The sequence below is a fragment of the Poeciliopsis prolifica genome, unplaced genomic scaffold (genome assembly GCF_027474105.1).
Source record: "Poeciliopsis prolifica strain line A6 unplaced genomic scaffold, Auburn_PproV2 SCAFFOLD207, whole genome shotgun sequence".
Classification (NCBI taxonomy): domain Eukaryota; kingdom Metazoa; phylum Chordata; class Actinopteri; order Cyprinodontiformes; family Poeciliidae; genus Poeciliopsis; species Poeciliopsis prolifica.
In genome coordinates, this window is record NW_026562582.1 from 88,029 (window position 1) to 100,939 (window position 12,911).

General features: G+C 46.2%; 1 protein-coding gene across 2 annotated transcripts; it reads right to left on the reverse strand.

Annotated features, from left to right (window-relative positions):
• Window positions 1-3,549: 3,549 nt before the first annotated feature.
• LOC129356898 (5'-AMP-activated protein kinase subunit gamma-2-like) lies at window positions 3,550-12,238 on the reverse strand. 2 transcript variants are annotated; one of them, XM_055026437.1, is made up of 14 exons: window positions 12,077-12,238; window positions 11,904-11,984; window positions 9,924-9,972; window positions 9,636-9,745; window positions 9,378-9,459; window positions 9,173-9,231; window positions 8,409-8,454; window positions 8,285-8,339; window positions 8,056-8,182; window positions 7,243-7,408; window positions 7,128-7,165; window positions 6,906-7,052; window positions 6,719-6,812; window positions 3,550-4,895 (listed from the first exon to the last, which is right to left on the reverse strand). In XM_055026437.1, exons 3-14 carry the CDS (start codon window positions 9,952-9,954, stop codon window positions 4,210-4,212), a joined length of 1,641 nt encoding a protein of 546 aa, XP_054882412.1. In that variant the 5' UTR covers window positions 9,955-9,972; window positions 11,904-11,984; window positions 12,077-12,238; the 3' UTR covers window positions 3,550-4,209. The 2 variants fall into 2 exon arrangements, with proteins under 2 accessions (XP_054882412.1, XP_054882411.1); XM_055026436.1 differs by having other exon boundaries at window positions 9,570-9,745.
• Between the last annotated feature and the right edge of the window lie 673 nt (window positions 12,239-12,911).

The window sequence follows — 12,911 nt, forward strand, 5'->3', positions numbered from 1 at the left end:
AGAGCCGTAAAACACACACAGACAACGGCAAAACTCACACGGCCACCGCACAACGAACACACAGACAAACAACGGCTCAGTCACTCCGACACACAAACAGATAACGTACTGACATAAACACAAAGACAAAAACACAAAGACACGAAGACACGCCGGCGAAAAACAACACAAACAGACAAAAAACAGCGAAAACACACGAACAGACAAGGTGGTCAACACACAGGAAAAAATCAAAATAACGTCAACACACAGAGACAAACGAGGAAAATGAAGAAAGATAAGAAAGCAAAAGGAAAGTCCCTATTGTTATCGATAACAGAAGAGTTTAATTCTTTGGGGCCCCAATGTCTTTGCACTTCACTGCACATCACTTCATTTTCAGCACTAGTTGCTGCGGAAGGAGACCGTCTCCCAATTTAGCATAAGTCCTTTCAAGCTCGGGCAATAGCTTAAGTGATTCAACTTTTAAATCTGGAGGTCCTTTCGATCCAGAACAAAACTGGAACGTGGTGATACAACCATAGCCAATTCTCATAAGCCCTGCAAATAATCAGCTGCTTTCGGAGCGAACCAAAACTCCAAGGTCGATTCAAACCTTTTCCTGTCTCACACCCCATCTCACAGGCTCCGTTAGAGTGTAGTAAAATCTCAGGTCGGACCAACCTAGCTAAATCCACACTCCGTCGAGTGTGGTTGAGGCGCGCCACTGCCAACTACGGGTGTGTAACCAGCTTATCTAATGGTTCAGTAGAATAAGAAGAAACAAAAAAACACAAAGAGATCACACACTAACCAAGATCAGTCCGCGGGGATAGCCGCGCTGCAGATCACTCCGCAACGTCCCAGCTGCTCCACAGGCTAACACAAACAAACAAGTCTCCACTGCAACACACACAGAGACACAGAGAAAAAGGACCGGACGAAGCCCCCAATTGTTAAGAATTAAAAAGAGAATAACTTGATTTAGCTCGTTAATAAATTCTTAGTCCCGAATTCCTGTGTCTGTGTAAGTGTGCAGAGAGAAAAGAGCAATCGTACGACGTCAGACTTCAGATATTCAGAGTTTTATCCAGAGAAAATCAATGCAAGAAGAATGTTACAATAATCATCTCACCTAGAACATCAAAAGTCCAAGACATTACAGAACAGAGACAAAGAACTGAGTAAAAAAGACAGAAGATGCATCCTCCGGGAAAACTCTCACCCAGCACAAAGAGATTCCAACTTCTGCTGTAAACCAAATCATTTTATAGAATGCGTAATCTCATCATTTAAATATATGCATTAGGAGGTGTGTTCTTTTCCTTTGTGTGGGCTGTCTCAATGTTAATTTTATTACCTCCTGCTAAAGAGCCCCAAAAGCAGATATACGGCAAACCCTTCTCGTATCAGCCGCTGTCCAGTTTGATATATGATTGCAGCTGCAGCGCTATCTGTGCCTCAAAATGTTTTCACAAGAAAGTAGTTTGTATTTTTAACCAAGCTTGCACACAATGTAATGCTAAATAATGACTATAAGTTTGGATCTAATAAGTAACTATTTAAAAACATGCTTAAAGAAATATAGTTAATTCTAATATAGATAAAATTATTTATAAAAAGGTTTTAAGATCCTAGTGAACTTTTGAACCATGCTCAGGAATTGTTAATTGCCTGGCATATAGGCTCCTTATCTCAAGAGATCCAAGGAGTCTAGGCCTATGTTTTCTGTTTCTTCTGTCTGATCCTCCTTTTAAGAATTTATCTGCGTTTCAGAGATTGAGCCGTTGTTTTTAGTTTCATCTAAATTTATATGAACCTAGAGTGTACTTTAACTTTCTATGTTATATTTTATATGTGTCAAAGCTATCCTGTGCAGTATTGTGCTAACTTAAAATTCTATGTCAACACTAGTCAAAATGCATTTTCAGATATCTGGAACGTAATTACGGATAGTCAGACGAAACCGAATTTATGCTAAAAACGGCTTGCCATAGCTGTGCCAGCAGAATGCCAGATCCGGGCCAGATCTGCCACGTGGGACTAAAGATACCAGAATTAGCTACAAACAGCTAAAGTAGCATAGCTCACAGTCATTAACTCCACTAACAGAAAAACATGAGTATCAAGAGTACCAGAGTATCAAACTACCAGACATAAAAACGTAATGTGAAATTATTCATAATTTCTCTTGTCTCATTATAATCGGAAACCAAGCGTGCAGGTTTAACTTGCACTTACTTCTGAGAGCAGACCTGTTCCTTGACAGCCGCCACCTAGTGGTCAACCACGTGATCTCACCTGTACCGCTCAAAAACGCACGTAGAGCTTTGTGGAAAGTGACGTCACTGCTCTAGGCGTAACAGCCCCGCTGTGATTTTGCAAACCTCAAAACGTTTTTTATTGCTCCTAACATTTAGATTATGTGACCACAATAGCAAAGACGGTTATTTATGTGTAATTCTTTCAATCTGTCTAAAGTAAATAGTTCCTGTTTTAATTCAATGCACTGATGAATCTCTTAAGCTGTAAACTTTATACATATTATTATGGATTAATTATTTAATCAATTTATTTCTACATGATTGCATCATTTACTGTTTGTTTATTATATAAATATGTATTGATATGTCTAAATGATATCTTAAAATCTTTTGACAGGTTGTGTGCTTTATAAAATGCTCATCATACATCAATATCAAAATATTATATTCCGAATCTATTCTGTTATCCCCACGAAGAATATGTAAATATGCTGAACGATGCATCAGTCAATTCAAAAATATAAAAAATATAGTGTCCTTGTGAATGTAGCTATAACTGTTTTAATAAGGCTCACTCAAAAAAATAGTGAAAACCTGTTTAGTGAGTTATAATGATTAAATGCGCTGATGCGTCATTGCACCTGTCAAACATATAAGGCTGAATGGAGCAGTCGACCTCCAAGATGGCCGCGGTCCATGAGGCCTCTATTCTTTATACTGAGTCACTTCCTGCAACAGGAAGGGCGGGACGGACCGCTGTCAGTCTCTTACCTTATATGGAAATGGGACCATTGCACTTCGGAAGTGAAGGGGGCGCTATTTCCTATATTATCCGTGACTCAGTTTTATTTTCTTTTAAGATCTGACATATTTTTACCTCTAGGAAGGGTTTTCACTGTATGGCTAGCTCGCTGTTGCTGTCTCTTCCTCTGCAGTGTGGAGTCTCAGTGTCTGGGATCATGAGCGCCCCCTGCCAGGAGGCCAGAGAACTGCCTGCCTCACCTCCAGTCTGTTCCCTGGTTTCTGATCGCTGCTCAGCATGAAACATGTTACACACACAGTTGGTGGCAACAAACACTGTAAATTATATAGAGATGAGCTAAATGATGGAACATCAGCTCAGATTAAACGTCAGGGTTTTATTGGTGGCATACAGACAGGAGGACTGAAGGTCTGCCAGCGCGCTGAGCCAGAGGTTGATCATCCAGCTGAGACTCGGCTTCCTGCTGCCTCACTGGATTCACTTCTGAGCATTTGAATGAAAAATTGCAAAAAAAAAATTGAAGAAAAAAATGATCAGAATTGGTTAAGCCACAAGAAAAATAAATAGTTTATTGTACAAACCACAGGGTGAAAATAGCCATATTAGTGATTTTTCCATGAAGACAGATGAGGCTCACCTGCCTCCTCTGATGTCACTGGGTTAGACCCAGTATGTTCTGGTCATGAGGTCAGAGTTGACAGACGGGATGAAGGTTTCCTAAGCTAAAGCTAGCTCCCTCAAACTCCTCACTGTTCCAGTTGGACCAGTTGGACCAGTTGGACCAGTGGATGCTACACATGCAGCCATCCATCCTGTCATTACTGTCACATAAAGCTCCCAGTACGACCAGTAAAACCAGGCTGGCAGATCTCAGATCAGCAGTTTTAATTGGTTTTCACAGAAGCAGCAAATCGACTCACGATGGAAACTGTGATGTCACAGACACCATGATGACATCACAGCTGTTAAATGGTACATTTCTCCATCTCTATGGGAACAGTAAAATATGAATATATAAAGTTAAATATTCTCTCATCTGATTGGTCCAAACTATCCGAGGCCCCGCCCCCTGACAGTACAGCAGGAAGTAGAAACAAGACTTTCCAGAATAAAATCATTTCCACCAAAGTAATGACATGTGATTGGCTGTGAAACAGGAATGATGCAGCAGCTCAACAGTGATTGACTCGTTCAAATGTTTCTCTACCAACAGAAGGTCCAGATGTTCAGGGTGACCCGGTTCTGGTTCTGGTCGAGCTTCATGGCTGTTATGAGGCTGCAGTGACAAACTTCCACCAGGAGGGGGTAGAGGACCAATCCGTTGCAACTGATCTTCCTGAAGCTCCTCCAGAACCCAGCAGGCAGAACCAGAACCTTCTTCTGATTGGCCCCAGCATGTTCGTCTGGCGCCGCCCACCTGAGCAGCAGTCCAATCACGATCCACCCTGTCCTGATTCTTCTTCTGTGGTCAGAGTCCAGGGTGAAGCACTGTGATGTGTCACTTCCCCTCCTCCTCTTCTCCTCCTCCTCTGGCTCCCCCTGCTGGCTGCTCTCAGGAGCTTCCTCTGTGGCTCCTTGGGGATCCAGGTCCAGTTCGGTTTCTGGTACCTGGTTGTGATCCTGATCCTGATCCTGGTTCTGGTCCTGGTCCTGGTCCTGGTCTTGGTTCTTTTCCTGGTCCTGGTCCTGGTCTTGGTTCTTTTCCTGGTCCTGGTCCTGATTGTTATCTGTTTGGGTTTCTGTCCCTGGCTCGCCTCCCGGTCCCAGGATGCTTTCTGCCTCCAGCTCCAGAACCGGGACCTGGTCCGACCCATCTGGAGCTGTTGGTTCCTGGTCCGCTGGGTCCAGGGGTTCTGGTTGGGAGGTGATGGACTCCTTCCTCCCCAGTCCTGGAAACAGACAGAGGATGAGGGGCCAGTTGGTTGTAAGACCTTTGGTTCTGGTTCTGGTTCTGCTGAGAGGGAGTGAACCCGCTCAGCCCGGCGGTGGCGGCGCCGAGGCGTCCACCATGTTTTCTATTGAAAGACGTTCAGTAGTCAGGAAATGTAAAATATTACTGGGTAATGAAACGTTTCTGGAAAACATATTAGTCTGAAAACAATCAAAAAATACAATTAACATGAATATCAATAATTTATCAATAACTTGCTTTTTTGTTGAACCCACATGAAGGCAGCGGCTCCGTCGGGCCCCCAAGGCTTCAGGGGCCATAAATGACCATTTATTTATTGATCAATGCTGTTTAAATGTTTAAATTGATTAATATTTAACTTTAAGGAGCTGCTAAGTTTACTTTGTAAAAGATCAAACTGTTTTGTTACCATAGCAACAACCTGATGCTGAGTTTGTTGACAAATATAAATTAATAAACTGTAATTAGAACTGATAGTTTTCAGGTTGGCCAGTTAATCTACTTTAATCTCCCAGATTAAATCCAACAGAAGCTGCTAGAGGTTCTGATGTTTTAGCAGCAAGAGGGGCCCAACAGTCAGGTTCTGCCCCAACAGTCAGGTTCTGCCCCACAGTCAGGTTCTGCCCCACAGTCAGGTTCTGCCCCAACAGTCAGGTTCTGCCCCAACAGTCAGGTTCTGCCCAACAGTCAGGTTCTGCCCCAACAGTCAGGTTCTGCCCCACAGTCAGGTTTTGCCCCAACAGTCAGGTTCTGCCCCGGGCCTCATGCAGCCTTGGACCGGCCCTGCAGGATGAGCAACAGATTTAATTCAATGAGCTGCTAATGTGACTTTAGCAGCTCTAACATTTCTGTCTTGAGTTTTAATACGAGCCACAGAAACTGTTCTGGTTGGTCGAGTTCATGCGATGGATCTCTGCACGAATTAACTAAGTGGACAAAGCATTAGATATGGTTTGATGCATCGTGTAACTAGAAAAATGGTATATAAATAATAATGAAATAATATAAAACCAGTGCAAAGCTCCTCACCGGCTAACGCTGTTTGTTAGCCGCTAACGCTGTTCGTTAGCCGCTAACGCTGTTCGTTAGCCGCTAACGCTGTTCGTTAGCCGCTAACGCTGTTCGTTAGCCGCTAACGCTGCGACCATCCAGGAACAATGACATCAACTTTACAGGGCAGACAGCGCCACCCACTGGGCAGCGAGTTGAGATGGAAACACCGCATATAATTCTTAGTTCACAACGATAAATCATTCTCACTGCTTCCTCACCGCGCACATCTGGAAGCACAACTACAAGTTATAGAGCTGCACAAGCAGAGCTACTGTGGTGGGTTTGAACTTTGACCTTTTGGCGGCTACTGCAAAGAATCCCGATTCCTCACAGGGGTCGACGTAAATATCCATACAGTCAGCCTGTGTCCAGTTTGAGTGAAAGGAGGCGGGTGAACGTCATCCAGCCGCATCGCGAGGCGGTCGGTCCGGTTTTAAATGCGTCAACTATAAACTTATCTTTTCAGAATAAATTTGTTCCACCAGTGAAATGCCCTGAGCAACAGAGACTCTTTCATAATGGTTTAAATCAGTTTTAAAAAAACATTTTTGTTTGATTATTAATTTTTCTAAAATCAAAAACAAGCAACTCTTGGCCTGGCAGAGGGGCTAGTACAGCCTGGCGGGCCGCCAGGCTTATAATGCACTGGGGAAACCCAGTCTCCACTGAGAAGTTCTGCAGACAGAAACCCAGATCACCAGATCCTGAAGGATCTACTGACAGGCTGAAGGTAAGTAAAGTTCGTACCAGCAGGCATCAGAACCAGAGCCTGCAAGATGTCCGACAGCGACACGATGCCAATGATACGAGACTCATCGTCAACCACGACCAGCCTGTGGACCTGCAAACACAAAGACTCAAAATCAACCGGATTTGGGTCTTTGCAGCACCTTTCACAATGAAAAGCGTTTTGACCCCTTCTGCATCCTGGTACCTCAGCCTTCACGATCCGGTCCACGATGGTCTCCAGTGTTTCCAGCTTGTTGCACTTCATGACACCTTCAAAGTACTGCGATCTGTGTCTTAGAGCCTGGGTGACCGTCACATCCAGATTGTTGTAGGTCTTCTCAGCTGCCAGGTTCTGCACAAACACCACAGTCCATTCTTCAGAAATCGGACAACTTCTCCAGAACCAGCAGAGGATGAAAATACTCACAATCACATCAAACTTGGAGTAGATGTCCACCACCTTCCCTGTAGGCGGACAGGATCCCATCTCATCAGAATCTCTCAGAAACCAACTTAACAGGACGACGGAAACAGCTGCTTACCGCTATGATCCACGACGGGCAGCGCAGAGACGCGGCGGTGTGTGAACACAGACAGGGCCATGATGAGCGGTGTGTCGGGGTGGATGTAGGCGATGTTGGAGTACGTTCCCACCCCGAGTTCCTCCAGTGTCTGCTTCATGAAGGCCGGCATGGGCATCTCACACACCTGAGGCAGTGGGGGGTAAAGGTCAAGAGCCAAGCTCTGAAGGTGTAAAGTCACGTCTTCACAAGAAAAGAAGATATAGTTGGAGACGAGGTACAGTGTACCAACAGCAAGGTTTCCCCCAGAAAAGCTGCTGAAGCAGTCAATCATCCAGCGGCCCGTCGGGTTTTCTAGTTTAAAAATGTTTCAAGTTAACAGAAAATTTGAAAATACCATGTGATAATTATGTGTTTTGAAAGGTTTCCCTTCACCCCTGAACAAATGCAAACATTTCACTCAAGTAAATAAGCAACGCTAAGCCTGGTGGGGGCACAAGTCAAGCCTGGTGACCCGCCAGGCTTATAAAACACTCAGGGAAACCATGCAGCAGCAAGAAGCAGAGTACCAACAGAAAAATGCTGCGTAGCAGCAACAAGATAGAGATGCTAAATTAACTGGAGGTTGACCAGTAGAACCAGGAAGGCTAACTGGAAGCACTGAGGACAGAACAACCAAGCAGCATAAAGAACCGTCTCTCTGCCAACTGGACCTTAACAGTACTTTGTTCAGAACCTTGCTAAATATGGAGGGAGAGTCTGCTCACCCCCCCAGCTCCCTCCCTCCCCCCCAGCTTGCGCCCCCCCCTCCCCCCAGCTCGCCCCCAGACTCACAAAGAGCTGCAGGAACTTCAGGATCCGCTTGTGAGTCAGGATGTAGAGAGCGTTGCCGCTGATGGGATCGATGACAGGAAGCCGGTGGATCTTGTTCTTTATCAGGGAGTGGACCGCTTCGAACACGCTGGACAGAGACACAATCAACAGCTGCTGTCCTGGAGGAACTCTGGTCTGACCTGCGCTCCAGCAGAACCTCCATGTCGTCTGGATGACCTGATGAATCTACCTGGCGTCAGGTGAGATGTGCACCAGAGGTTTGAAGGTCTCCTGCAGGTACAGCTCTGTGAACATGGAGGGCAGACGTTACTCTCTGGGCTTTTCCAGATGCTTCCGGCTCGGTCGGCTCTCACCTCTCCACGTCTCGATCTTATGCTCCTCCAGCTCATAGATCTGCACCTGGACACACACACACCTGAGAGACACACCTGGGAACAAACACACTGAGACGGCAGCAACGACGCAGAGCAGCTGACGCCTCACAGAGGTTCAGTTGCAATAGGAGGGGTCAGAGGTCAGCAGAACCCGTCTGGTTTCAGGTTCCACAGAAACCTTCAGCAGACGAATCCTGATACCTGCAGCTCCAACAACCAATCAGATCACAGGTGATTTAATAAGCTGTTGCTATGACAACAAAACACCTTTTCAACACAGGGACAGGTGAGTGTGTGTGTGTTGGTGTGTGTGTGTGTAAGTGTGTGTGTGTGTGTGTGTGTGTTTGGTGTGTGTGTGTGTGTGTGTTGGTGTGTGTGTGTTGGTTTGTGTGTGTTTGTGTGAGTGTGTGTAAGTGTGTGTGTGTATGTGTGTGTGTGTGTGTTGGTGTGTGTGTGTGTGTGTGTGTGTGTTGGTGTGTGTGTGTTGGTGTGTGTGTGTGTGTTGGTGTGTGTGTTGGTGTGTGTGTTGGTGTGTGTGTGTGTGTGTGTGTGTGTGTGTAAGTGTGTGTGTGTGTGAGTGAGTGTGTGTGTGAGTGTGTGTTGGTGTGTGTGTGTTGGTGTGTGTGTAAGTGTGTGTGTGTGTGTGAGTGAGTGTGTGTGTGAGTGTGTGTTGGTGTGTGTGTGTTGGTGTGTGTGTAAGTGTGTTGTGTGTGAGTGTGTGTGTGTGTGTGTGTGTGTGTTACCATGGGGGATTTATAGTATCTGGTCAGGATGTTGATGAAGTCTGTGATGGTCAACATTCCTGGAACAATATCATCATCATCATCATCATCATCATCATCATCATCATCATCATCATCATCATCATCATCATCATCATCATCTCCATCAGGTGAGACATGTGTCAGGCTTTTATTGTGAAGGTTCAACAGGAAGCAGGGCACTTACCCACAAAGCTTTGCTTCTTACTCTCCCACAGAGGAGCGGCTCTCACCCCATTAGCCACCAATGCAAAGAAGGCCTTCTTCACCTGCAAGGACAATGCCGGGCCGACCCAGAAGGGCCCACGGATCAGAACCGGGCCGACCCAGAAGGGCTGGGAGGTCTGGTATCTGAACCATGAGGCGGATTAAAACCAACCTCAGTAATGAACACAGCTGCAGTTGCAACAGAACCCATCAGAACCCGGCGTGGTTCTGGTCTCACCTGCAGCGTTGTGTCGAACACCACCAGTTTGGAGCTGGTGGGAACGATGTCGTAACACTTGTGGCACTTCATGAAGCGCATGTAGATGTCTCGCTCCGACTCCTCGGACCCTGGACCACAGAGCAGAACCGCGGGTCAGAATGGCGGTCAGAACCGGTCCTCTTATTATCATCGCTGCTGCTCTTTCAACTCTCTAGTCGGCTGGTTCTGCTTCTGAGCTGTCTGTTTTCATGACAACATCCCAGAACCGGGCCAGAACCGGAGAGGCGAGAGCGAGAGGATCCTTACCGGAATCTCCGGGATCCGTCTGATCCCACATGCCGCCGGCGACCTCCACCTGGACGGAAAACAGACAGAGTGAGGCATCTTCCCAATAAACCATCTTTAAGACGCTGCCTGCATCACTTCCTGCTACTCTCTTCATCCCAAGGGAAACTTTACATGTTGACAGAACTCAGATCCGTGCTGGAAGGATCTCCAGTAGCAGTCAGTGTGCCAACGAATGTGAAGAGGCCTCTGACTGAAGACAGCAGGTGTTTGATGATGTCAGGTTTGCTATGACCTGCTAGCAGCTCAGTATCTAAGTCCACAGCAACATGTGCCGCATGCGTCCATCAGCTAGCTCTGCTAATCCGCCTCCTTCGCTTTTGCTGCTCCCCTATAAATCTGAACTTCCTCTTTCTCTCTGCATTCATGGAGTTTCCTTGTCAGTGCTGGCGAGTCACAGTTCAGGGATTATTAGAGCGTGGGACTGGAGGGTCAGACAGTGAAACAGACAGTGAAATGAGCCTGAGAACCAGAGTTCCCCATTAGAACCACCACTAACTGACCAGTTAGCCACCACTAACTGACCAGTTTAACCACCACTAACTGACCAGTTAGCCACCACTAACTGACCAGTTAACCACCACTAACTGACCAGTTAGCCACCACTAACTGACCAGTTAACCACCCTAACTGACCAGTTAGCCACCACTAACTGACCAGTTAACCACCACTAACTGACCAGTTCCTGTGTGCAGGGGCGCCACAGAAGGGGGACAGTTAAGACAATCCAAGGGCCCTTGACTGACAGGGGCCTCTGACAAGAAAAATTACTAAATGAATCATATAGTGTTTTTAAAATTCTTTTATCAGTAAAAATGAAATGTTCCCACTCCCAGACAAAAAAAGCACACATCCATATTTGCCCTGAACTTCCTGGATCTGCAGGAAACGGTTCCAGAGCTGCGACTGTTTCTGAGCTGCTGGCAAAAATAACATTCAGGTTTTCAAAAAAACATAGAGAAGAAGAAAGAGCGTCAAATTATAGCCCAGTTTTTCTCTGAGAGGTGAGAAGACTTATCAACCATTCAGCATAGTTAGCTTAGCCACAGACTGTTAGCCTCCAGTTCACTAGCATTTAATCAATGAAGTAAATAATTTTACAACTTATATTTAACTTGTCCCTGTTACCACACTTAACAACAGATGAGTCAATCAGCAGCAGCTCTAACCCTAACCTTTGACCCCTGTCCCAGTAAAAAAAGGTGAGCAACACCAGTTGGCAACATTCCAGGGAATCTGTAGGGATTTTCCCTGTCTATACTCGCTTTACTGTTACACAACAAAAACAATTTATTTATGACTTACAGAAATTCAGTCTTTATCACACTGAGTGAGTGAATTGATTGGCAGCAGTAACGCTGCTCTCCTGGTTCTGACTGGCAGCTTTTGGTCAGATTGGTGCCGAGCAGCAGCTGAGGGAGAGATTGATCTGTTCACAGATTATTTGTCACGACATGGTGACAGCTTTAACTAATGTGGAAAAAACGTTTTTATTAAAATTATATTCTGCAGTTTGGACAAAATACAATAACAGCATTTTTTGAGAAGTGTGGATGGCTTGGATATTTTGCACATGGCCTGTGACTTGCTGGTGGGGAGACATTTCAATGAGCTAAAACTGCTAATAAAAAAATGAAGCAACCTATTTGCATTTAGTATGCAGACAGTTGCATGTAAAATTCCCGAGCAGTTAATATTGAGCTCGTATCAGTTTTGGACACAGAAAGCAAGGCTGTTGCGAGCCTTTACGATGATAAAGCTTTTCATGGCTAAATTGACTTGTATTGTAACACAAGCTGCGCAGGGGGGCCAATTCAATGTTTTGTCCTGGGGCCCACGATTCCTGGCGGCGCCCCTGCCTCTGCGGTCGTACGCAGCATCATACAGCATCCTGGTGTTGTGCATCGTCTGGTCTCCAGGTAATCCCGTCTCGGTGTTTACCGGTGGTTCGGTGATGAAACCGCAGCCGATGCCTTCAGAACCGGGTCCGCTCTGACGTCACCCGGTCTCACTCTCCAGGGACTTCAACGAAATAGATAATGACGGTGTTTGAGCTAAAATGGCAGACTTTTCAAGGGAATCTGGGAAACGATGAGCCCACAGCTAGCACCTACCGGTCAGGCTCCGTTCATGAACTGCTCCGAGCGGCTTCTTCAGCCTCAGGGCTTTTATTGGGAGATGGAGCAGCTTGTCTTCAGAGGACAGTCTTCAGAGGACAGTCTTCAGAGGACAGTCTTCAGGACCGGAGCTCTTCAGGGCTCCATCTTGGATGCAAGTCCGGGGAAGAGCCCGCTGAGCGCTCGGACTCCTCCGCCTGCTCTCGGCAACGTTCGGCTAGTTTCGAGAAGGGCTTGCTGCTCTCGGTGAAAGTAAAAAGCTGGTCTAACCAACTTCCGGTGAAGGCGATGAAAATAAAAGCAGAACGTTTCTAATGAATATTGTAGGTGGGGTTCAGTAACTTTCTTTTAATTGAAAGTAGAAGTTTCCATTCCATTGATAACCGCCTGTAACCGTTTGGATCAAACCTTTTGGGTTTCCTTCCTCAAGCTTCTCCGAGGTTCTGTCCGATCCAGTCCGCCTCATGATGGATATCTGCCCTTTCAGATCATACATCAGTGTCTCCAGACCATCAGCTGAAAGCTGAGGCTGTGGAAGACCAACCTGTTCCCAAACTTTAACTGGTCCATTAAGCCCACCAGGTCCTCCTGCAGCAAACGGGCCCGCAGCATGATGCCGCACTCCCACATTTCACAGTAAGGATGGTGAAAGGTTCCTCGTTCTTCCTCTAAGTGTAACGATGGCCACTCCTCAGACTTCGTCCCTCCGTCGGTCTGGCTTCTTCCTCGCTGAACGACCGCTCCGGTCAGAACAGAACCCGCTACAGCAGGGCCGTGTTTCTGGGCTCACTCTGCACATTTTGGACCAGAACCAGACTAGAACTTCTTTGAC